This window comes from Alligator mississippiensis, chromosome 15, assembly GCF_030867095.1.
Source record: "Alligator mississippiensis isolate rAllMis1 chromosome 15, rAllMis1, whole genome shotgun sequence".
NCBI lineage: Eukaryota > Metazoa > Chordata > Crocodylia > Alligatoridae > Alligator > Alligator mississippiensis.
Genome location: NC_081838.1, coordinates 29,778,921 through 29,801,696, shown reverse-complemented (window position 1 = coordinate 29,801,696; position 22,776 = coordinate 29,778,921). Strand labels below are relative to the sequence as shown.

At 51.8% G+C, this 22,776-nt stretch overlaps 2 protein-coding genes and 1 long non-coding RNA gene across 6 annotated transcripts; all 3 read left to right on the top strand.

Annotated features, from left to right (window-relative positions):
* Positions 1-404: 404 nt before the first annotated feature.
* Positions 405-7,440, top strand: LOC106740299 (chemerin-like receptor 1). Of its 4 annotated transcripts, none has more exons than XM_059718198.1 (2): positions 405-1,290; positions 5,750-7,440. In XM_059718198.1, exon 2 carries the CDS (start codon positions 5,783-5,785, stop codon positions 6,809-6,811), a length of 1,029 nt encoding a protein of 342 aa, XP_059574181.1. In that variant the 5' UTR covers positions 405-1,290; positions 5,750-5,782; the 3' UTR covers positions 6,812-7,440. The 4 variants fall into 4 exon arrangements, with proteins under 4 accessions (XP_059574181.1, XP_059574180.1, XP_059574179.1 ...); XM_059718197.1 differs by lacking the exon at positions 405-1,290 and adding an exon at positions 4,085-4,258; XM_059718196.1 differs by lacking the exon at positions 405-1,290 and adding an exon at positions 4,086-4,262.
* Positions 7,441-13,323: 5,883 nt separating this feature from the next.
* On the top strand, positions 13,324-13,908 carry LOC109280441 (T-cell-specific guanine nucleotide triphosphate-binding protein 2-like). The gene has a single exon (XM_019476610.1). It carries the CDS (start codon positions 13,368-13,370, stop codon positions 13,788-13,790), a length of 423 nt encoding a protein of 140 aa, XP_019332155.1. The 5' UTR covers positions 13,324-13,367; the 3' UTR covers positions 13,791-13,908.
* Positions 13,909-16,240: 2,332 nt separating this feature from the next.
* Positions 16,241-20,037, top strand: LOC109280442 (uncharacterized). The gene is made up of 2 exons (XR_002086763.2): positions 16,241-17,452; positions 18,398-20,037. It is a non-coding gene; the product is annotated as an uncharacterized LOC109280442 (long non-coding RNA).
* The last annotated feature ends 2,739 nt before the right edge of the window (positions 20,038-22,776 follow it).

Genomic DNA, 22,776 nt, shown 5'->3' with positions numbered 1-22,776 from the left:
CAATAAGGACCTCCTCTCCTCTCCCCTCCCCAACTTGGTTCATGACAGGAAACTAGGCCACCTCCAACCTCTCCCCTTTCCCCCTCCCACTACCCTCAGGGTTATAAAAGTCCCTGGTCCCTATGCACCACTCAGGTCCACCCAGCTTGGAGTAGCTTAGGCCAGAGGCCAGAAGGTCCTTTTGCATCCTTGTCTTCCTCACGTTTCCAGCAGCTCTATGGTGTAGGTGAGCAAGTGTCAGCTTCTGGGTGGGGTTTGGGAGACTTTTGCAGTGGGAGCAGATGAAACTAGGATGGAGTATTGGTGGATGAATGGACTGTGGGTGGGTCAAGGTTGGATGGATGGATGGATGGATGGATGGAAAGTCTGAGGATAAATGGGTAGGTGGGTGTATATGGGGATGGATGAAGTGTGGGGTTGGTGGATGGATGGAGGGGAGTATCTGGGGATGGATGGTGGGTAGATGGATGGAGGAAATGTGGAAAGGGATGGGTAGATAGACAGGTACTTGGCTGTATATGGCTAAATGTGGTATTTAGGGATGAGGTTATAGATAGAGAGGATGTGCAAATGGATGGGTAGATTGATATACGTGTATGTGAGGATGGGTAGATGGATGGAGAGATGGATGGGGTATGGGGGCATGGATGGATGGAGGGTATGAGTGGGAAGGAATGCAGAGATAGAAAGGTATGTGGGTGTATTTGGGGATAGATAGATGGAGAAACTATATAGGGATGGATAGGTAGAGGGGCAGCAGCATTAAAAATGGACCCACCTGAAGGAATAGGAAGGGCTGCCCTGCAGAGGGACACCAAAGAGACAGAGCACGAAGAGACAGAGTTTGCCCCAGTAGGGATACCGTTTGCCCTGGTGGCGACTGAAGCCGCTTTGAAGGTAACTCTCTTGGAAGTGGGAAGGGTGATGTAACCCCAGCAGGGTTAGAATGAGAGACAGTAGCAACAGGCCAAGAAGAGCCCTGGCCTGGGATTGGCTGAGAGCCTTGGTTAAAAGAGGGGAGCAGTTTTCCCGGGAAGAGAACGAAGGAGAGAGGGGCGGTGAGAGACAGGCTGGAGACCAGGGAAAGGATCTCCCCACGGCCATCCCTCCGAGAGCTCCTGGCAGAGTCCTGCAGAAGTAGCAGCAAGAAGCATTGGAGAAGAGCGCTGCACTGTGTCCTGTTCTCCCTCCCTTCTCCTCGGAGCCGCACCGGGGCAGGACAAGAGAGGAGCTGCCTGTGAGGAGACTCCAAGCCTGGGAAAACCCTCCTGCAAGCCCCTGTGTGGCTGGGTGAGTGCAGCAGGGGAGAGGGATGCAGGGCCAGGGCAAGAGGCTGGAGACTGCCCAGGTTTTTCCCCTGTGAGTGGGAAGGCACTGGGAAGGGGCTGCATTTCCTGGGTGCTGTGAGGCTGTGCTGGGCAGGGGAAACTGTTACAACCTGCAACCCAGACACTGCTCCCTGCTGAGCCAGGACCGGGGTCTGGGCAGGAATCAGCTCCCTTGCAGGGACTGCTGGGGAGGAGCCACCGCCTGCTGCACCAACACTCCCGGAGCTTGTGCGAGGATCACCAGCACCAGGGACCACCTTCAGATCCTGTGCAGGGACACAGACAGTCCTAGTCCCTGAGTCGCCCCACCAGGAGCAGTGCACATGGGGTCCTCAGCACTCACTGTACGAGTTATAGACTGTGTAAATAAGTTATTGATGGTTTATTACTTGGAGCATCAATGTATTTATATATTGGTTCCTTATTTATCATGGGTAATTTGCATACCTTTGTCTAGTGTAAAGTCTATCCAAGAAGCATTAACCCTCAAGCCACCATCACCAGGTCGTGCAGTGTAACATTTGTTCTATTGTATTGGTTATATGTTACCTTGTAAATAGTTGAATCCTGTAAATAGTTTTATAACAGTCTGCAAGGTTGTTTAATTGTAAGGGGAGGCTCTCCGCTTGGGGACCCTGCAGCAGCTACCCAGGGAGCTGAGCGGGGCCACTGGCTACTGGGTACCCACTATTCAGGTGAGAGCGCGAGTAGTATCACGCTCACAGTTACAGAGGGTTTGAGGTGGAAGGATGGATAGATGTTGGTGTATGTTGGGATGAGTGGATGGAGGGAATGTATGGGAAGGGGTGAAGGGATAGAAAGGTACATGGGGATAGATGGGTAGAAAGGGTGTGGGATGGAGGAATGTGTAGATATCAGCGTATATACAGACAGATGGTTAGATGGATGGATAGAGGGTGTAAGTATGGATGCATGAATGGATGGATAGAAGAAGCACAAGGGAGATATCCATCCATCCACCCATCCATTCATCCGTGCATCCATCCATCCATCCATCCATGGTCATAGATGGATGGGCAGGGTGTGTGGGGATGGACTGATGGATAAATGGGGGATATAGCAAGATCCATGGAGAGATGCATGGATGGATAGAGGAGGGATGTGAGGAGATGGATGGAAGGTGTAGGATGGATGGACGGAGGAGATCTCTCCCTGCCCTGCAGAGCAAGTGGTGGCTGGGGGTGAGAGCTGGGAGCTTGGTTGCCTGGGTGCTATCTGCAGGCTGAGGGGAGTGGGGTGTGGGTGGATCAGGGAGAGCAGGAGCCCGGACACCTGGGTTCTCTCCCCGGGCCGGGGGCTGTGGGCTTGGAGCAGACTCTGCCTCAGGTGCGACTGGTGAACTGTGGGGCAGGTGGACCATCACACTGTATCATCCAGTTTCACATCTTTTAAAATTTTATTTTATCTGTTCAGTTTTTGTTTGGTTATGACAACAATGCTATAAAGCACAACATAGGTTGTTTATGTTTCTCAAAACCATAACCTCCCCCCAGCTTCCTGGCTCCCAGCCAGAGTGCCCAGCCAGTTGCAAACTTCTCCATGCCCTCAGCACCCAGCCAGCTTCGTCTCCTGCCCCGCTTCCCGCCCTGTGCCCAGGCCCCTGCAAGCACCACTCACCTCACAGGCTCCAGAAGGAAAGCGAGCTGAAGACTAGCATTGGATGACTGAGGGCGTCAGGCCCCACCCTTTCCCCTCCGGGCAGGGTTGTGGTTTCCCATGGGTTCCTGGGAAACTGGTCTTTGCCCAGGCCGGGGCATCAGAACAGGCACCCCACTGCCTGCTTAAACAAGTGGTTATTGCCATCCATTCAAACTGTTCAGGTGTTTCTACTGCTCATGTGCCACTTGGGCAGTAAGGAGCTCACCCCAAGGTGCTTACTGCACATACACAACTTGTTGTTGTGTATGCGTAGTGGGCGAGTATAATCATTGATTATGTTACAAACAGATGTAGGCAAGAAATAAATACGATCACTTGTGTTTACATTGTTAATTCCACTGGTGCTGTTTTGGATCCTTCCAATTAACGATACTATTACTTTTATTTAATTGTTTAGCTGATGCAGTTTTTGTGTGTTGAAACTGGTGGGGCGGTACCAAACACGCCCTATTGGCCATCCGCCCTGCCTTACACCTCTCCCCACTGGGCTGGTGGATGTCTCTGGTCATGTTCATCCCCTGCCAGTCAGGCACACTCCCTTCACACCATGCTCAGAGTCTCCAAAATATCTTCTTCTTCCCTGGGGCAGGGTAGGAGCCACTGTGGCTTCGCCCTTTCTACCTCCACCCTCATTGAGCACCCCATCTCCAGCCTTCCTGGACCTCCAGCAGGTGCCCAGCTCCGTTCCCACACACCCAGAATCCTTGGGGAGGAGAGACAACAGCCTGCCAGGCATCCCACCTTTTCTGGAAGCCTGGAGTCAGGCTTGAGGTACCTTCCGGGCTGCTGAAGGGAACCCAAGCCTCCGGGCTCACCCACCCTGACTAGCTGCCTAAGAAGATTGGGAGGGACTCCTGGCGCCTGCATTCCCTCCAGCCCCTGGCCCTCATTCCCCTCCCAGAGAACCCAGGCGTCCAGGCTCCCAGCCCCCTCAGCTCTCACAACCTCCCCCTGACCCTACTCTGCTCCCAAAGAACCCAGGCATCCAGGCTTCCAGTCTCACTGCTGTTACCCAGGACCCCACTTACCTTCCAGAATTGGGGCAGAAACCAGGCGTCGGGCTCCCAGCCCCTGCCCCTGCCTGCTGGGTTACAATCCCCAGCTGTGTGCCTCTTGGGTTACTTCACTCCTGTTTCCTGTCTCAAGGGGCTGTGGAGTGGAAAAATAAAACTGTTCTTCCTGTGTTGGCCAATCTTCAGCCTCCCAGGAACTCAGAGCCCAGTGCGAGCAGAGAGGACCAGGGGCACCTAGTAGGTAATGGCTGAGGGCAAGGGGGCTCTGGACACCGGGGTTCTCTCCCCACTCTGGGAGGGGAGTGAGGGCTGGGGGGTTAGAGGAAGTGGGGCTGGGAGCCTGGACACCTGGGTTTTCCCTTGTGGGGGGCGGGCTGCGGAGTGTGAGCAAGGGGAGCCTGGGAGCCTGGAAGCCTGGGTTGTCTCCAGCTCTGGGAGGGGTGTGGGGACTGGGGGGAGAGAGCAGGGATCCAGGACACCTGGGTTCTCTCCTACATCAGGTCAGGGAATAGGGACTCCATGGGCTAAAGGTGCCAGAGACCTGGGTCCTATGACAGCTCAGAGGGGGGAGAAGGTATGGGGGGCAGGCCTTATAGGGCATGAGACTGGTGGGATAGGAACCCCTGGGTCCTATACCAGCTCTGGGAGGGCAGAGGTCTGGTGAGGTAGAGCACGGTGCTCGGACACCTGGGTTCTCTCTGAGATTGGGCAGGGGAGTGGCACCTGTTTGGGCAAAGCAGAGTGGGGCTAGGATCCTGGATGCCTGGGTTCTCCCTCAGCTCTGGGAAGTGAATAGGGCTTGGTGAGTGCTCCCTAGAGTGAGGCAGCACAGACACCTGGGTCCTATTCTCATGGGGCCGTGGCTGAAAAGGTAAAGCTATTCACGTTGCCTCCTTCGCAAAAGAGGAACTGCTGGCTGGTTGGGCTGAGCTGGCCCCTACTTCCCCTCCTCTGCCTCTCCCCCTTCACACCACAGCTGCTTTCTAACTGCCAGTTCTCACACCCCACCCCGAGCAAGGGGAGAACCCAAGTGTCCTGGCACCCAACCCTCCCCCTTCACCTGGGCCTGCACCTGGATGCAGATCTCAGATGTCCCATACTCAAGTTACTTGCTGAGGTATGGAGGATGGGGCTGAAGATATTGTGACCCGCAGGCATGGAAGGATCAAGCAACCATCTCTCAAGCTCAGTACAAAGGGCTGAGAACCCAGGTGTCCTGTTTTCCCATAGCCAATGGACATAGAAAACCTGGAGGCTCCTGGCTAGAGGGTCTTGCCCCTCTGCTCAGTCTGACACCTTGATGGGTTGGACCCCCATGGACCTGGGAGGCCTTCACTTGCCTTTGGAGTGGAGAACATGGATCCCTGGAGGGGATTTGAACGTGTGCCTTCCTGGCCTGGCAGGGGCAGGACCTGGGTGGAGGCCTCAGCCCCCAGCTTGACCAAGGGCAAGTCCAACAGTGGTGTTCATGGCTTGGCAATGGGTATGATCACTGAGTGAGAAATGGATCCTTAGGCTGGCCACCCTGCTGTCTGGTTTGCTTCAGAAGGTACTGTGCCTTCCTGGAGCAGGGGGCTGGAGCAGGGGGCTGCACTAGGGGGCTGGACTAGGGGGCTGTGCCTTCCTGGAGCAGGGGGCTGGGCCCCCCTGAGGGACCTACTATCCCCAAATTTCTATGATGCCCCCTTGGGGCCTGGAGACATGTGGTGAACAATCCGTCTTCTTCAGGTGAGGACAGAGCCAGGGACAGCTCCCACCGGCATGGAGACCTCAAGCCCTACAAGCTCCCCAGGCACTGGCAACCATGACAAGCTTACGAGGGGCATTCATATCTTCAGCATGATCATCTACAGCATTGCCTTCCTGCTGGGTGTGACGGGAAATGGGCTGGTGATTTGGGTCACAGGCTTCCACATGAAGCGAACAGTCAACACTGTGTGGTTCCTCAACTTGGCCATCGCGGATTTTATCTTCACCTTCTTCCTCCCCTTGAACATCACCAGCATAGCTATGAACTTCCACTGGCCATTTGGGAGAGCCCTCTGCAAACTCAACGGGGGATTGGCTTCCCTCAACCTTTATGCCAGTGTCTTCTTCCTCACGGTCATCAGCCTGGACCGTTGTGTCTGCGTGGTGTCTCCTGTGTGGACACAGAACCATCGTCAGCCCCGCCTAGCCTCACTTGTGGCCTTGGGCATCTGGATCCTGTCCTTGATCCTTTGCATTCCCTACTGGTACTTCCGGGAGATAGATTACGATGACTCCAAGAATGTCACCTACTGCTATAAGGAGTTTGGCACAACTGGTGAGGAGGCCACGGAGGAGGAGTGGAAGTGGGTGAGCACCTCCAACAGCCGAGCCACAGTCATCAGCCGCTTCATCTTTAGCTTCATCATCCCCTTCTACATCATTGTCATCTGCTACGGGGTCATCGTGGTCAAGCTCCTCACCAGCCAACTGGCACTCTCCAGCAAGCCCTTCAAGATCATTGCTGTGGTGATCGTGGTCTTCTTCCTCTGCTGGTTCCCCTTACATGTCTTCTCCTTCCTTGAGATGGATGACCTGCCTAAGTTTAGGACAGCCGTCCACATCGGCATGCCATTGGTTTCCAGCCTGGCCTTCGTCAACAGCTGCCTCAACCCCATCCTCTACGTTTTCATGGCTCATGACTTCAAAGAGAAGCTACGACACTCCCTGTTCTTGGCCTTTGAGAAGGCCTTCACTGAGGATGCCCCCATAGTGGCTGTCCAGACTCAGTCCACCATGAAGTCAGACTCCCAGGCCTTATAGACTCCTCCTCCAGGCCTCTCCCATTCCCACTATCTCTGGAGTAGGAAGAGAAGTTGTCAACCAATAGACCTTCTCCTGCAGCTTCATCTCCATGGAGATAGTAACAGTGGCCTGGTAGGAATTGTCCTAGGTCTCATCCTTGCTTTTCCAGGAAGAAACTTTGGTGTTGAACCTTTTCAGTTGACCAATGGGCTCCATCTGAATGCTGATGGAATTTCTTACTACTATTGGATGTTTCTTCCAGCCCCAGCCCTTTCAAGCTACTTCCAGCCTCTACATATGCCCCTTTGATGTTATTCCAATGTTTTGTTCACTAGTTTGATGAGACCCCCATGTTCTGTATTAGGTGAAGTGATTTCCATATTTCCTGACATATGACCTGCAACTGTCCCTCAAAATTAGCTACTCGTGGTGCATTTGCTTGCATATTTCATGGGCTTTACTGGCCAATGGTTTCTCATGTAATGACCCATCCTGGGATCAGCCCCATCAGAGGTGTATTCTACCAGGCAAAGGAACTTTGTGGAGAAGCCTCTTTGGAAGCCTTGTTTCCTTTTTCCTTGAGATGGGTTTGGGATCCATTAAGTCTTGTTAACTGTTGATGGAATAAAAGCAGTCAATAACAGTGAGTTTCTGATGGATGTCTGTTCATGCAACCAAGTGGCTAAGACAATAAGGAAGGTGCAGGGAATCCATAGTTATGGGGATGGGGATGCCTGGATCCCAATGACTCACAGTCCTTGCCTCTTATCAGCCCTAAATCATTGGCCAGCTGGGATGAGTCCAGATAGCCACACCCCTCAGCCTCCCAGTTGGCTGGGTAGGGTCATCCGTGCTCCCATTACAACCCAGTTGGGCCAATCCCCCAACACCATCCAAGTCTCAGCAGCCAAGGAGTCACTTCCCCTTTTTCAGTTTTAGGGAAAACGCAGGGAATTCCCATTACCCGTGGTGATTGCTTATTGGTGTCTGGAGCAGACTCAGGGAGGAACCCAAGCATCCAGGTCCCTCCAGCATTAGTCAGAAGCCAAATCAGGCTTCCTCTTCTTCTCTGAGCAGAAGAGTTTTAGGAGACACCAAGGAAAAGAGGGAGGAGATGATGCAAGTGGGGAAGTGAGAGAGAATCTCCATGCCATGGTCTTGGCCATATGTTGCTCAGTCACATGGGTCTCAGCAATGTAACAGACCATAGGATCATGGGAAATCTGAGCTACAAGGAACCTTATGAGGTTACATCTAGTGCAGCCCCTTGCTCACAGCAGGATCACCCCTAACTCAACAATCCCAGCCATGTGTCCATCCAACCTGCTCATCAAGATCTCTAAGGATGCAGATTCCACCACATCTCTAGGTAATCTGGTCCACTTCAGGGAGTTCCTTCCCATCTCCTGCCTCAGTTTCCCCTGCTGCAGCTTGAAGCCCTGTTGCTCCAAGTCCTGTCCCCTATGGTCATAGAGAAAAGCCCATCTCCATCCTCTCTGTCATTGCCTTTCAGGGATTGGAAGACCGCAATCCAATCCCCACCTCAGTCTTCTCTTCTCTTCTCCACATTCAGTGACCCTAGTTCTTTCAGCCTGGCTTCATCAATTGTCCCTTTCAAAGCATGGTGGAAACTCTTCTCCTACTGAAAGGTGCCCACATCTGCAAGAAGGCAACTTGGAGTGGAAGGGTGGAGGGAGGTGTAATATGGGGAGACCCTTGTCTCATCAGCCCTGTTGCTTCCAGGGATCAGTGAAGTTGTGCTACAGGTGATCTGATACCTGGCTACTCAGCCCAGTCTCTGGGTGATTTTTTTCATGTTTTAGATGGTTGTTGTGAGGGGGTTTGGACAAGGACAGATCCTCAGAGGTCAAAAATGGATTGTACCAACTGTGGTCTCAGCAGAGGTGAGGGATTCATGATGGAGTCATCTCCAGGTGTCAGCTGACTTGTTCTTCTCCATGAATCTAATGGACCCTGTTAGACCCCGACTCCATGCAGCACCCAACAACTAGAAAGACAATGGTCCAATTGCCCATGGATCCTGTTGCTCATTAGCCAGAGCAGAGCAGGGAGCAAACACAGCACACATTGCTCGCAACAGCTTTTTGGGTACTAAATGGGTACTGTGCATCAGTTTTTCACCAGTCCCATGGGACAACCCTGCCCACTGCGAGACAGGGAGGCCCGAGTGAGGGAGATTACTTACCATCCATCAAAGCTGACCTTGTAAAGGAACACCTTGAGAGGATGGATACCTTCAAGTCAGCCGGTCCTGACCATTTACACCCAAGGGTACTCAAAGAGCTGGCAGGAATCATAGCTCAACCCCTGGCACGGATCTTTGAGCACTCTTGGTGCTCTGGTGAAGTGCCCAACAATCGGAAGAAGGCCAATGTGGTGCCTATCTTCAAAAAAGGGTGGAAAGTCGATCCAGCAAGCTACAGACACACCAAACTGTCCTTTATCCTGGGCAAGGTCTTGTAAAAGATTATCAAAGAGGCCATCCTATACAGGCTAGCTGACAGCAATATCCTGAGGGATACCCAGCATGGGTTTGTTGTGGGTAGGTCTTGCTTGACCAATCTCATTTCCATTTATGACCAGGTGACCAGTTGACCTGTCACCTGGACAAGGGGGAAGAGATTGATGTTGTATATCTTGACTTTTAAAAAGCCTTCAGTCCGGTATCCCATGATCACCTCTTGGCAAACCTGGCTAACTGCGGCCTCAACCTCACCACGATCCGCTGGCTGGGGAATTAGCTCCATGGCAGGAACCAGAGGGTGGTGGTTGATGGAAGTCAATCGTCGTGGTGCCCAGTAACCAGTGGGGTCCCTCAGGGCTCTGTCCTGGGGCCCTTACTTTTTAACATCTTCATTAATAAGGTAGACCATGGTGTCAGAAGTGGGCTGGTCAAGTTCGCCAATGACACCAAACTCTGGGGTAAAGCATCCACACCTGAGGACAGGAGGGTGATCCAGCCAGATCTTGAAAGGCTCAGGAAATGGGCGGATGAGAACCTGACGGTGTTTAACACCGAAAAATGCAAGGTTCTTCACCTTGGAAGGAAAAACCTGCAGCATGCTTATAGGCTCGGCAGTGCTACGCTGGTTAGCACTATGCATGAAAGGGACTTGGGGGTCATGATTGACCACAAGATGAACATGAGCCCTAAATGTGATGCTGCAGCTTGTAAGGCGAGGAAAACGCGGGCTTGCATCCATCGATGCTTCTCAAGCAAATCCCGGGACGTCAATCTCCCCTTGTACCCAGCCTTGGTGAGGCTTCAGCTGGAGTACTGCGTCCAGTTTTGGGCTCCACAATTCAAAAAGGATGTGGAGAAGTTTGACAGAGTGCAGAGAAGAACCACGCATATGATCAGAGGTCCGGATAACAGACTTTATGATGGCAGGCTGAGAGCTATGGGACTCTTCAGCCTGGAAAAGCACAGGCTCAGGGGTGATCTGGTGGCTGCGAATAAGTTTATTAGGGGTGCTCAGCAGGATCTGGGGAAACATCTGTTCACTGGAGCGCCCCAAGGGATGACAAGGTCGAACGGTCACAAACTCTTCTGCGACTGTTTCAGGCTGTACATAAAGAAGAACTCCTTTACTGTCCAAGCCCCCAAGGTTTGGAATAGACTGCCGCCAGAGGTGGTTCAAGCACCCACTTTGAACGCCTTCAAAACACTTTTGGATGTTTAGTTTGCTGGGATCCTATGATCCCTGCAGACTTCCTGCCCCTGGGGCAGGGGGCTGGACTCGGTGATCCTCCGGGGTCCCTTCCAGCCCAAATGTCTATGAAATCTTTGAAATATATTCAGAATGGACACAGCTTCGGGCCAGCTCCCTCACTGATAGAATACGTGGAGCCGCCCTGAACAACAGTTCTTTGCAATATTTATGCACTTTGGTTTATACATATTTACATTTACCCTGCCTTGTTCCACCTCTGGTCCACCCATTTTTCCTCCCATCTCAAGCTCCACCTCTCTTTACTTCATTAACATGGAATTGCTTATGCATTTCCTTCATTTACATGCGCCTCTACTAAAAGCGCACATGTAAGACCATGAACTCGGGCACTCTCAGTCACTTGCTGGTTCTTTCTTGTTCTTTCCTGATTTCAGCACCATCTCCAAGGTTTGGCTTCTGTCTTATCTCCTGATACTAGCTGGTGGGTTGCATCTTGTTCTTCTTACATAATGGACTCTAACACTACCTTGTTTAGAAAATCACTTCCTTAAACATTTACAAAGTTAGTTACTTTTCATATAGCATCCAGCCTTGTGACCAGCAGCTTTTTGCTGAGACACAGGAAAAAAACCTTCATTCAGCTTTACATTTAGCACCCCCAGATTTCATATCCTAGCCCCAACATCTAAAATCCATTTCATTACCCTAACAGACCCACTCATCAGCTTTTAGCAGCATCACCCCCATCCCTTCCTTTAGTCCACAAAACCCTTCCTTTCTGCCCACCCTTCCTGGCACCACATGCAGTAGATTGTTGCTGACAGAATCTCCTGCCCACTCCGTCCCCCAAGCCAGTTGGTCTCCAAACTAACTAGTGGTGCTCAGCTGAGGTGAGATGGATGGATGGGAGCAGTGAGAAGGGGAATGCATGGATGGAAGGCTGGAATGATGGAATGGGATTAATGGAAGAAGGGTGGATTGAAAGGCGAAAGGATGTGTGGGTGGATGGAGACAAGGGAGGGGTGGAAGGCTGTGGGTATGGCTGGATGTGTGGGTGTGGAGATAGAGGGAGGGGTGGCAGTGCTCAAGCTGGGCCACCCCGGCCCATCTGCCCTGTTCCCCGCCCCCTGGTCTCACTGCAGGGCATTATGTGCCCAGGAACTTGCTCAATCCGCAGTTGTGACATGCAGCAGATGAACCACTGCACATGCTGCATCCCATTTCTGAGATGCGTGATGCCACGCAGGACATGTGAGTTCTGTTCCTGGCTATGGACTGAGATGTGGGAGTAGTGGGTGAGAGAGGGTGTGGAGGGGAGGAGGGGCCTGGAGCCTTGGTTCTGCCCTGAGCTCCAGGAACAGTATGGGGTCTGTTGGCTGAGAGCCATGGATTGTAAATCCACTCACCTGGCATGTCTCTAGCTCTGGGAGGGGAGTGGGGGCTGGGGGAGTGAGAACAGGGTGGGTTACAAGCCTGGATGCCTGGGTTCCCTCCAGCTCTGGGAGGGGAATGGGTACTGGGGAACAAATCCCTAAACTAGATTGACTGGGGAACAAATCTTCTCCCTGGTCTTCTCCAGGTGAAGCCATTCCTGTTCTTCCAATCCTTCCTCCTCCTCCTCCTCCAATATGGTAGGTGTTGAGTTACTTCTTCCCTCTGTATCAGTGCCCCACAAAAGTTTCCCCCCTGTCTTCACTTCCCTGCCCTTTGCAGCAAGGCTGCAGTGAAGCAATGGTTTATCTCAGCCCTGGTTCCTTGCCAGTGGCTGTTCCTCTTTTATTTGGGGGAAATATATGCTTTGCTTTGGGTGCATTTGCCTGGAACTGACTTTTTCCCTGTTGCAGCTCCCCCAGCAGCTGCAGCCATGGGGTACTGCCAGTTTTGATCCAAAGCAAGTAAGAGCCATGGGGAAACGGAGGCTGGAGATAAGGTAGGTGCCTAAACAATGGGCATGGTGGTGATGGGAGGGGGCAGGCAGTCTGGGGTGTCCTGAGCTGTCCTGCATCTCAGCTCCCGCTTCAGGGCTCCAGTCTTGGCTGTAAGGGGCTATAGCAGGAAAAAGAAGGGTGGGGGTGACTGGAGGGATGTTAGGGGAGTGGATCGTGTACTGGGGGGAGGGTCCTGACTAGGGTCTCTAACTTAGTAGTTTCATAGTTTCATAGGGTTGGAAGGGACCTGAGCAGATCATGAATTCTGACCCCCTGCCATGGCAGCAAAAAGTACTGAGGTCAAATGAACCCAGCAAGGTGGGGTCGTTAAAGGCTTCTTGGAGATCCAGACATGTTGTGTGAGCCCATGGCAGCAGCAGTGCCGCTGGGCTACAGCTGCCCTACGTGGCTTTTCTTCTCCCCAACTCCCCCTACTTATATCCATCAGTCCCCAGCCTGCTCCCAGAGTTCATTAAGAACCCAGCAGTCCTGGTCCACAGCTCCTGTGCTCTAACCCTCTGCCTCCTCCCCGCTGGGACCAGATAACTAGACTCCCAGCCACCCTGGTCCAATCCACCAGACTCCACTTCCTTCCCAGAGTGAGGGATAAAAGCCAGGTGTCTGGGCACCCACGGGGAGATCTGAGCGGGGAGGGAGGTGAGGGTGCATTGTGTGGAGTGGGCTGCATTGTGTTCTTGTTCTCCTCCTCCCAACCTGGCCCTGGGGAAGAACCCAGGTGTCCTGACCAGTGCCAGGAACCCTGGAAAACCCGTTCATGAAACACAAGCCTGTTGTGTGCATGGTGGGGCAGGACTGGGGGGAGAGGGGTGGGGGAAGAGATTGTAATGTGATTGGTATTTTATTTGCCAGCCTCCAAACATGCATCTGCTATAGCTCTTCTGTCCCCATGCCTTTCAGAAATGGACACTACTGAAAGCTTTCCATCAGGCCATGGATGTATATCAAGGTTTAACCTCAGAGCAGGAGCTGGCCACAGCTTTCAAAATCTTTGAGTCATTTGCCTTGTTCTTTTCCTCCCAGGATTACCAAGTAGCAGCCAGTCAAGCACGGGAGGAGCTTCAGTCACTGGAAAGTGCTGAGCTGAGGATTGCTGTCCCGGGGGAAACAGGCGCTGGGAAATCCTCTTTCATCAATACCATTCGGGGACTGAGACCTAGAGAAAAAGACGTGGCTGAAATTGGGGTAAATGAAACAATGATGAAACCTACACCTTATCACTGTCTCCACTACCTCAGCGTCACATTCTATGAGCTGCCAGACATTGGATCCATGAATTACAAGCCAGAGATCTATCTGAGGGACTTGAACTCCAGCATCTACGACTTCATCATCGTGGCCTCTGAGCAGTTCTGATCTAGTGATGCCGACCTAGTCTAGAAGGTCCAGGGGACGGAGAAGAAGTTCTGTTTTGCGCTGGCCAAAGTGGACATAGACATAGAGAATGAAAGAAAAGCTTGTGGCAAAGCCTATAATGAAGGCAATGTTCTCCAGATGATCCAGGACAAGTGCAGGACAGAAATGGAAGGAATAGGAGTTTTCAGGCCAAAGGTTTTTCTTCTCACCAACTGGGATATAGCCCAGTTGGATTTCCACCAACCGGAGGACACCCTAGAACAGGATCTTCCCTGTTCGAAGAGGGTGGTGTTTCTGCTCAGCCTGCCCAATTTCTCCAAGGAAATCCTGGACAAGAAAAGAGCTGCACTGAAGAAGTTGACCTAGCTCATAGCCCTGGCCTCAGCTGGCACTGGTGCCATTCCTGTTTCTGGTGTCTCCCTGCCTTGCAATATCCAGTTCCTGCTACTATCCACAATTTGGGTTCTACAAGACCTTGGGCCTGGATGATGAGTCCCTGAGCTGCATGGCCAGACAGGCCAACCTACCTCTGTGCGCAGTGAAGGAATCACCGCAAAGCCAAAGCATACGGCTTCCCATTGTACAGCTAACCTGGGCCCAGGTGGCAGGTTGTGTACCTGGAGGGTTTGGGTTCGAAGCACTTCTGATAGGTATGCTAACAAATGCAGGGTGCTCTTTCATCATCACTGTCATCCAGCTCTCCCAGCTTCTAGAGGAGCTTTATGCCGTCACCCTCTGGGTGTGTGCCAGAGCTTTGGGAGATGAGAATCATTACTGGGGCTGTGGCTCATGGAAGACATCAGGGGAGGGGAGAGCAGTGGGACCTCAAGGGTAGCTCTGAGCCTGAATGCCTCAGTTCCATCCCCTCTGAGAGAAAGCCCAGGAGTCCAGGCTCCCAAACCAGCTTGTCCTAACCTGGCTTGGCTCCCAGAGCTGGGAGAGAATCCAGGTATTCAGGTCCCCAACCACTGCTCTCCTCCTCCAGTTTGTTCTACCTCCACTTACTCATTTCCCAGTTGGGAGAGAACCCAGGCATCCTAGTTCCTAGCCCCACTGCCCTAAGCCTCCAGCCCTCTTTCTTGTCTCAGAGCTGGTGTCCGGGTTCCCAGACCCCCTGCTTTCACCCTGCCCCCTTTCCCCACTTCCCATTTTCACCAACTGGAGGACACCCTAGAACAGGATCTTTCCCATCTGTACAGGCTGCTGTTTCTGTTGATCCTACCCAACTTCTTCCGGGAAATCCTGGAGAAGAAGCTAACCAAACTGAAGTGGTTGACTTGGCTCATAGCCCTGGTCTCAGTTGGTGCTGGTGCTGTTCACTGTCCCTGGCATCCCTCTGCAATGCAATATCCAGCTCCTGCTGGTCTCCATGATTGCCTTCCACAACCACATGGGCCTGGATGATGACTCCCTGAGCCATACAGCCACACAGGCCTGCCTGAAGGTAGTGATGATATCATCACAAATCCAAAACATAGATCTTCTCATGGACTCCCAAACCTAGAGCCATGTGGCAGGTCTTCAAATGGTTCAGAGTAATGCACCTGGGGAGGAAGAACCAGCGGCACACCTACAGGCTGGGGAACTCCCTTCTCACCAGTATTGAGACAGAAAAGGATCTTGGAGTCATCATTGATGCCACAATGAACATGGGACGACAAAGCGGGGATGCGGTCAGGAAGGCCAACCGTACCTTGTCGTGCATCCACAGATGCATCTCGAGCAGGTCCAAGGAGGTGATCCTCCCCCTCTATGCGACACTGGTCAGGCAGCACCTGGAGTACTGCGTCCAGTTCTGGGTGCCGCACTTCAGGAGGGATGTGGCCAACATGGAGAGGGTCCAAAGGAGGGCTACCCGTATGATCGGGGGCAGCAGGACAGGCCCTGTGAGGAGAGGCTTAGAGACCTGAACCTGTTCAGCTTCCAAAAGAGAAGACTGTGAGGGGTTCTAGTGGCAGTCTATAAACTTATCAAGGGGGACGAGCAGGCTTTGGGAGAGTCCCTGTTCCCCCTAGCACTCCTGGGACTTACAAGAAACAACGGCCACAAGCTAGCGGAGAGTAGTTTCAGGCTAGACATTAGGAGGCGCTATTTCACCTTCAGGGTGGCTAGGACCTGGAACCAACATCCAAAAGAAGTGGTGCTGGCTCCTACCCTGGGGGTCTTTAAAAAAAGCCTGGACAAACATCTGTCCAGGGTTGTTTGACCCCCGTACTCTTTCCTGCCACGGCAGGGGGTCAGATTAGATTATCTCCTCAGGTCCCTTCCGACTCTACCAACTATGAAACTATGAAAGCAGCCAGATCCATCACATGGGGCTTTCCCTGATGGTGCATGAGTGTGGGAGCTGCACGTACACTGTGCAGAGCCCCACAAAATACAGTTTGACTGGCCTGGCTGCACTCCTCACCCCCATGTGCAGTTCTAGCTGGAGCTGTGCGCCGCTGGGCAGCAGTGCCTGTGCGGGGCATGAGCACCTTCCGCCTCCTGGTGCTGCAGCTGTGGTGAAGCCTACAATGAAGATGATGTTCTCCAGATGATCCGGGAAGACTTCAGGACATGGCTGGAAGCCCTAGGGGTCTCCAGTTCACAGGTTTTTCTTCTCTCCAACTGGGATCTGGGATTTCCACCAACTGAAGAGCACACTAGAACAGGATCTTCCCTTTCTGCAGAGGCTGGTGTTTCTGCTGACCCTGCCCAGCTTCTCCAAGGAAATCCTGGAGAAGAAAAGATCCACACTGAAGAAGCTGGCCTGGCTGATGGCCCTGGCCTCAGTTGGCACCAGTGCTTTTCCTATCCCCAGCATCTCTGCAATGCAATATTCGGTTTCTGCTGGTCTCCACAATTGGCTTCTACCAGCACTTGGGCCTGGATGACGAATCTCTTGATGAATATCTGAGCTGCGTGACCAGTCAGGCCAACTTACCCATGGCCGAGCTGAGCAGGGTGGTCACAGATTCAAAACATACAGCTACCCACTGTGCAGCTAACCTGCACCCAAATAGCAGGCCACATACTTGGAGGGATGAAAGGACATCTCATCAGTGAGAACATGGCAGGGCTGGGAGGCTGGATGCCTGGGTTCCCTCCAGCTCTGGGACAGGGGTGGGGCCTGAGGGTCATGTGAAACTGGGATAGACTGGGGAGCAAATCTTCTCCCTGGTCTTCTCTTCTCCAAAATAAACCATTCCAGTTCTTCCAGCCTGTCCTCCTCCATCATGGGAGGAAACATGGTAGGTGTTGAGTTACTTCTTCCCTCTGCATCAGTGCCTCCTAAAAATTCCCTGGCTGACTTCTCTTTTTGGCCCTTCCCAGACAGGGGGCAGCAAGCCTGCCCAGCCCTGGATCCTACAAGCACTTGGGCCTGCATGGTGACTCCCTGAGGGTAGTGATGATATCATTACAAATCCAGCATGTCTTACCCAGCCCTGGCTTCTGGCCAGTGGACCTCATGTCCTATCTCTGGGAGAGGGGCAGCCTGTTGTGTTTGGTTGGCCTGCTCAGGTTGGCCTGTTGCTTTCGGTTTCAGGTCCTGGGACTGTGTGAAGCCTAAGACTGACTTTTGCCCCCTGGCATCACCTCCAGATGCTGCAGCCATGGGGAACCACCAGTATCAAGCCACAGCAAGTAATAGCCATGGGGAAACTGAGGCTGGACATAAGGTAAGTGCCTAGACAGAAGCCATGGAGAAGCTGGGAGGGGGCAGGCAGTCTGGAGTGTCCTGGGATGCCCTGCAACCCAGGTCCCAAATCAGGGCTCTGGTCTGGTCTGGAAGTGTCTGTAGCAGCAAAAGGAAGGGTAGGAGGGTGGATCAAGGGGTTTAGGGGTGAATAGAGGCACTGGGGTTGGGGGTGGGGGGTCCTGCCTGGTATCTGGGACTCCATTTAAGCCTTCTCAATGGGATTGATATTGATTCTTTATTCCACTTCCTCGTTCACAATTAAGACACAATTAAGTGGTGTCAGTGATGAATGACTCAGGCTCAAGAGTTTCATTCACATTTGAGTGAAATGTAAAAATAATATCCTGTATCAAGTGCACAGCCCTGAAGTAATATACTGTATCAAATGCATACCCCTGAAAAAAGACCTGTAATTAGGCTGGGATTTCAGGGCACAATGCCTTTTAGGACACCCCAAAGCTTATATCTGTCTCACCAGTGGACACTTCTGAATAAGTCTGAGTAGGGCCCAACCCCACCTGAAGTTTAGTTTTTGCATGCCAGGCTGCCAACCAAAGTCCCCTCCAGGCCTGTGTGCTATGTATATAGCACTGAATAAATAGCTGGGGTTGGACTGGGATTATGGGTGGAAATTCTGTCTCTGACATGTGGGTATCTCCTGAAGAAGCCTGGGAAAAGTATTGCCCAACCCAAAGCTTAGCTTGTGAGTCCCCACAAACCAGTCTCGCCCTGGACCTGGGGGAAGACCCAGGCATCTGGGCCACTGTTTGGAACCCTGGCAAGGTCCATTCAGGAAACATGAGGCTGTTGTGTGTGGTGGAGGGGGCAGGGCTGGAGGTGGGAGAGTGGTTGTAGTGTGATTGGTATCTTTTTGCTGTCCTCTAAGTGTGCACCCACCATAGCTTTCCCATCTCATCCTTTTCAGAAATGGAGGCAATCTCTGAAAGTTTTTCAGAAAACCATGAATTCCTTTCAAGGTTTAACCTCATAGCAGCAGCTGGCCACTGCTTTTGACATCTACAAGTCATTTGAGTCATTCTTCCACTCCCAGGATTACCAAAAAACAGCCAGTCAAGTGCAGGAGGAGCTGGAGTCATTGGAAACCTTCCCACTGTGGATTGCTGTAATGGGTCAAATGGGCTCTGGGAAATCCTCCTTCATCAATGCCATCCACGGGGTGAGACACGGAGAGAAAAGTGCTGCTGAAATTGGGGCAAATGAAACAACAATGGATTCCACCTCTTACAACTGTCCCTGCTACCCCAACATCACATTCTATGACCTGCTGGGCATCAGATCCATGCATTTCCAGCCAAAGACCAACCTGAAGTTCGTCAACTCCAATAGCTACTACTTCATCATCATGGGCTCTGAGCATTTCTGATCCAATGGTGCTGACCTAGCCCAGGAGGTCCAGAGGATGGAGAAGAAGTTCTATTTTGTGAGAGCCAAAGAGGACCACAACTTAGAAAATGAAAAAAAGAGCCCATGGTGAAGCCCACAATGAAGACAACATTCTCCAGATGATCCAGGACAAGTGCAGGAGAGAGCTGAAAGACTTAGGGGTCTCAGTCCAAAAGTTTTTCTTCTCTCCAATTGAGATATAGCAAAGTTTGATTTTCCACCTCCTGGAAGACACCCTAGAACAGGATCATCTCCATTTGCATAGGCTGGTGTTTCTGCTGAGCCTGACCATCTTTTCCAAGGAAATCCTGGAGAAGAAGCTAATTGCACTGAAGAAGTTGACTTGGCTCACAGCCCTGACCTCATCTAGCACCAGTGCCATTCCTGTCCCTGGTGTATCTCTGCAATGCAATATCCAGTTCCTGCAGATCTCCACAATTGACTTCTACACTTGGGCCTGGATGATGAGTCCTTGAGATGCATGACCAGGCAGGCTGACCTGCCCATGGCCGAGTTGAAGCGGGTGATGAGATTACTGCAAATCCAAAACATACAGCTTCCCATTGTACAGGTACCCTGGGCCTGGGCAGCAGGTCATATACACAAAGAGATTGGGAGGCATCTGATTAGTGTACTAGGAAATGCAGCATGTTCCTATATCTTCTCTGTCTACTGGCTCACCATAGTTCTGGATGAGCCCATGGTTCTGCTGATGCCCTCCAGGGGCAGGCCAATGCTTTGGGAGAAGAGCATCATTAAAGGGATTAGAGGAACTGCCTCCAAGAATTGTGGCCCCATGGACCACTCACATCCTTCCATTTCAGAAAGTTGATGCCAGAGATGAGTGGGTCCTTCCTCATCTTCATCTTCTTCCTGGCTCCCAGGTAGAGGAACAGAGGGTGAATGGGGGCATCTTTAGCAAGCCCCCTTGCTTTCAACTCATTGTGAATTTATTTCAGCCCTTTCATGGGCTTCATTACCTGGTGGTTTCTCTTGTAACAACCCATCCTGGGGTCAGTCCAATCAGAGGCATCTTCTACCAGACAGAGGAACCTTTGGAGAAACCTCTTTGGAGGCCTTGTTTCCTTTTTTCTTGAGATGGGTTTTGGGATCCACCAAGTCTCATCATGTGTTAATGGAATAAAACTAACCAATCTTGGAGAGTTCCTGGTGGATGTGCCTGTTTGTTGGAGCAAAGTAGTCAAGACAATAGGATAGGGTGAAGCTATAGGAGTCTTGCGACATCACAAAGAACCCTCTCTGTTGGGGGTGGATGGAGTTGTTGGATGAAGAATTATCCATAATGTGAGAAATTTAGAAAAAAAATCCCACTTGTAGTTCACTGCCATGGTCAGCAAAGGAATGTCACTCAAATAAGAGGTGGTACAGATGGAACCAGAGGCCAGGGACTGTGGTCTGGTGGGATAAAGCTGGAAGAGCTGGGACACTTGGGTTATCTCCCAGCTTGAGTGGGACATAGTGGGCTTGAGCAGAGGGAGTGTTGGGAAACTAGGACACCTGAGTTCTTTCCTACTTGTGGGTGGGGAGAGGTGTATAGTATGTTAGGACTACACCAGACTCCAGGGTAACACCCTCAGGTCAGAGAGGGCATTCCACAAAGTGGTGGCAAGAAAATGCCTTGGGGGAGGAGATTCTCCATCTTCCACTGAAAATGAAGCCATGGGCTTCAGGTGGGGGATGGAGGGAGGTGTAATATGGGGAGACCCTTGTGTCAATGAAGCATGAAGTTGTGCTACAGGTAAGCTGATATGTGCCTACCCCAGCCCAGTATCTTGGTGTCTTTTTCATGTTTCAGTTGGAGGTTGAAGGGGTTTTTTGTCAGGGAAGGCTTCTCGGAGATGAACGATTAATTGTACCATCTGTGGATGCAGCAGGGGTGGTGGATTCATGATGGCCTCAGCTCCAGGTGTCAACTACCTCGTTCATCTCCAGGGGCCTAATAGACCACTCATCAGCTCTTACCAGCATCACCCCCATCCATTCCCCTCCTCCTTAGAGCTCTTCCTTTCTTCCCACCCTTCCCAGCATCAGATGCAGTAGGTTCTTGCTAACAGAAGTGCCTGTCCTGTCCCCCCTGTGGCAGCTGGTCTGCAAACCAGTGATGCTCTCTCAACTCAGGTGGGATGGGATGGGTGGGTGGTTGCTTGGATGGGCAGGTGGAAGAGTCTGTGGGTGGGTGGGTGGATGGATGGATGGATGGATGGATGGATGGCTGATGAGCTAGGATGTGGGCAGTTGGATGGAGGGATGGACAAAAGTATGTAGATTTTATATGGGGATAGTGGGATGAATCGAGGATCGTGTACTGAATGGGTGGGAAAATGGATGCATGTGTGAGGATATAGGTTATAAGGGGAATGTTGGATGGATGGATGGATGATGAGCTCAGGGTTGAGGGGGATGTATGGATTTGGGGATAGAGGAAGGGGTGAATGGGCTCAGGCTGAGTCATGCTAGCACATCAGTCACCCTCCACCCCACTGGTCCCACTGCAGGACATCACATGGACAGGAACATCCTTCATCCCCAGTTGTGACACTCAGTGCCCAAGGCAGTGCACATGATGCATTCCAGGTCCATGATATGCATGACACCACTGAGGATACCTGGGTTCTATTCCTGGCTGTGGACCATGAGGCAGTGGGAGGAGGGGACTGGATCCTGGATGCCTGGGTTCCCTCCAGCTCTGGGAGGGGAGTGAGGCCCGCAAGGGTCGCAATAGACTGGGGACAAATCTTCTCCCTGGTCTTCTCTTCTCCAAATGAAACCATTCCATTTCTTCCAGCCCATCCTCCTCCATCATAGAAGGGAACCTTGTAGGTGTCGAGTTACTTCTGCCCTCTGTGTTGGTTCCTCCCAAAAGTTCCCCCTCTGACTTCTCTGCCTATTCCAGCCAAATGGTAGTGAGGCAAAGCTCTTGACCAGCCCTGGCTCCTGGCCAGGGGCTCCTCCTCTCCTATTTCTTGAAAGTGATTGTTAGGGTGACAATAATTTGGATTATTAAGAAGCACTGGATTTGCAGCTGAATACAAAGGCTTTACCTGTGTCAGAGCTGCTGACCACAAGGCAGAATGATATCTAAGCCAGCCATTTGCTTATGCTAAGTAACCATTTTAACTGTGTCAACCATTTTCTGAGGGAAAAACTGCAAGTGAATCTGTGTGAGTTTGTGTGCTGTGAACCAGCTACAGTGAGGAACGAGATAAGTGTCAAATGACGGGCTTTCACCCCCAAAGCCCACCCCTATCTGTGGTAGGGGCTTGTCTCTATCATTCTATGTGTCGTCAGTCTCTGGTGCTCATCGCCTGTCTGAGTGGTTTTTTCCTTTTTTTTCTTTCTTACTCTGTCTTCTGCACCAAGAAAGTTTTTACACCTTGGCTAACAGGCCAAAGTCCACCGTGACGTCTTGCTGGACTCCCCTACACGTCCACACTCTCGTCTGCCACGACTTGTTGTTACGAGAGTAAATAGAATGCTGGAGCGTGTGGATTTTGACACTTTCGCTCTTGCACTCTGTCTTAGTGTAGTGAGGGCTCCACCAGCCCCTACACCCTCACCCAACCCACCGGGTGTTAGTTCAGTTTCTTCGGAAATCTGCCTTCAAGCTATACAAAATGCTCTGTGGATCTCTAGATCTGGCCAATCAATAGCCCCGATGGGCCTGGTTGCACTTCATCTCGCTTGGAGCCTGGCACAGACCTGCCATTAATCCTAGCCAGTTCCTCTACTAGTCTGTTGTCCTGATAGTTGCAAATGCACTATCGATCTGAGATGACTTCCCTTTCCCTATAACAAACGGAGAATGAAAACACACTGGCACTTCTACTGCCCTTATATTCACAAGTTTAAGGTACCCTGTTTCTTCAGCCCTGCTGTTTG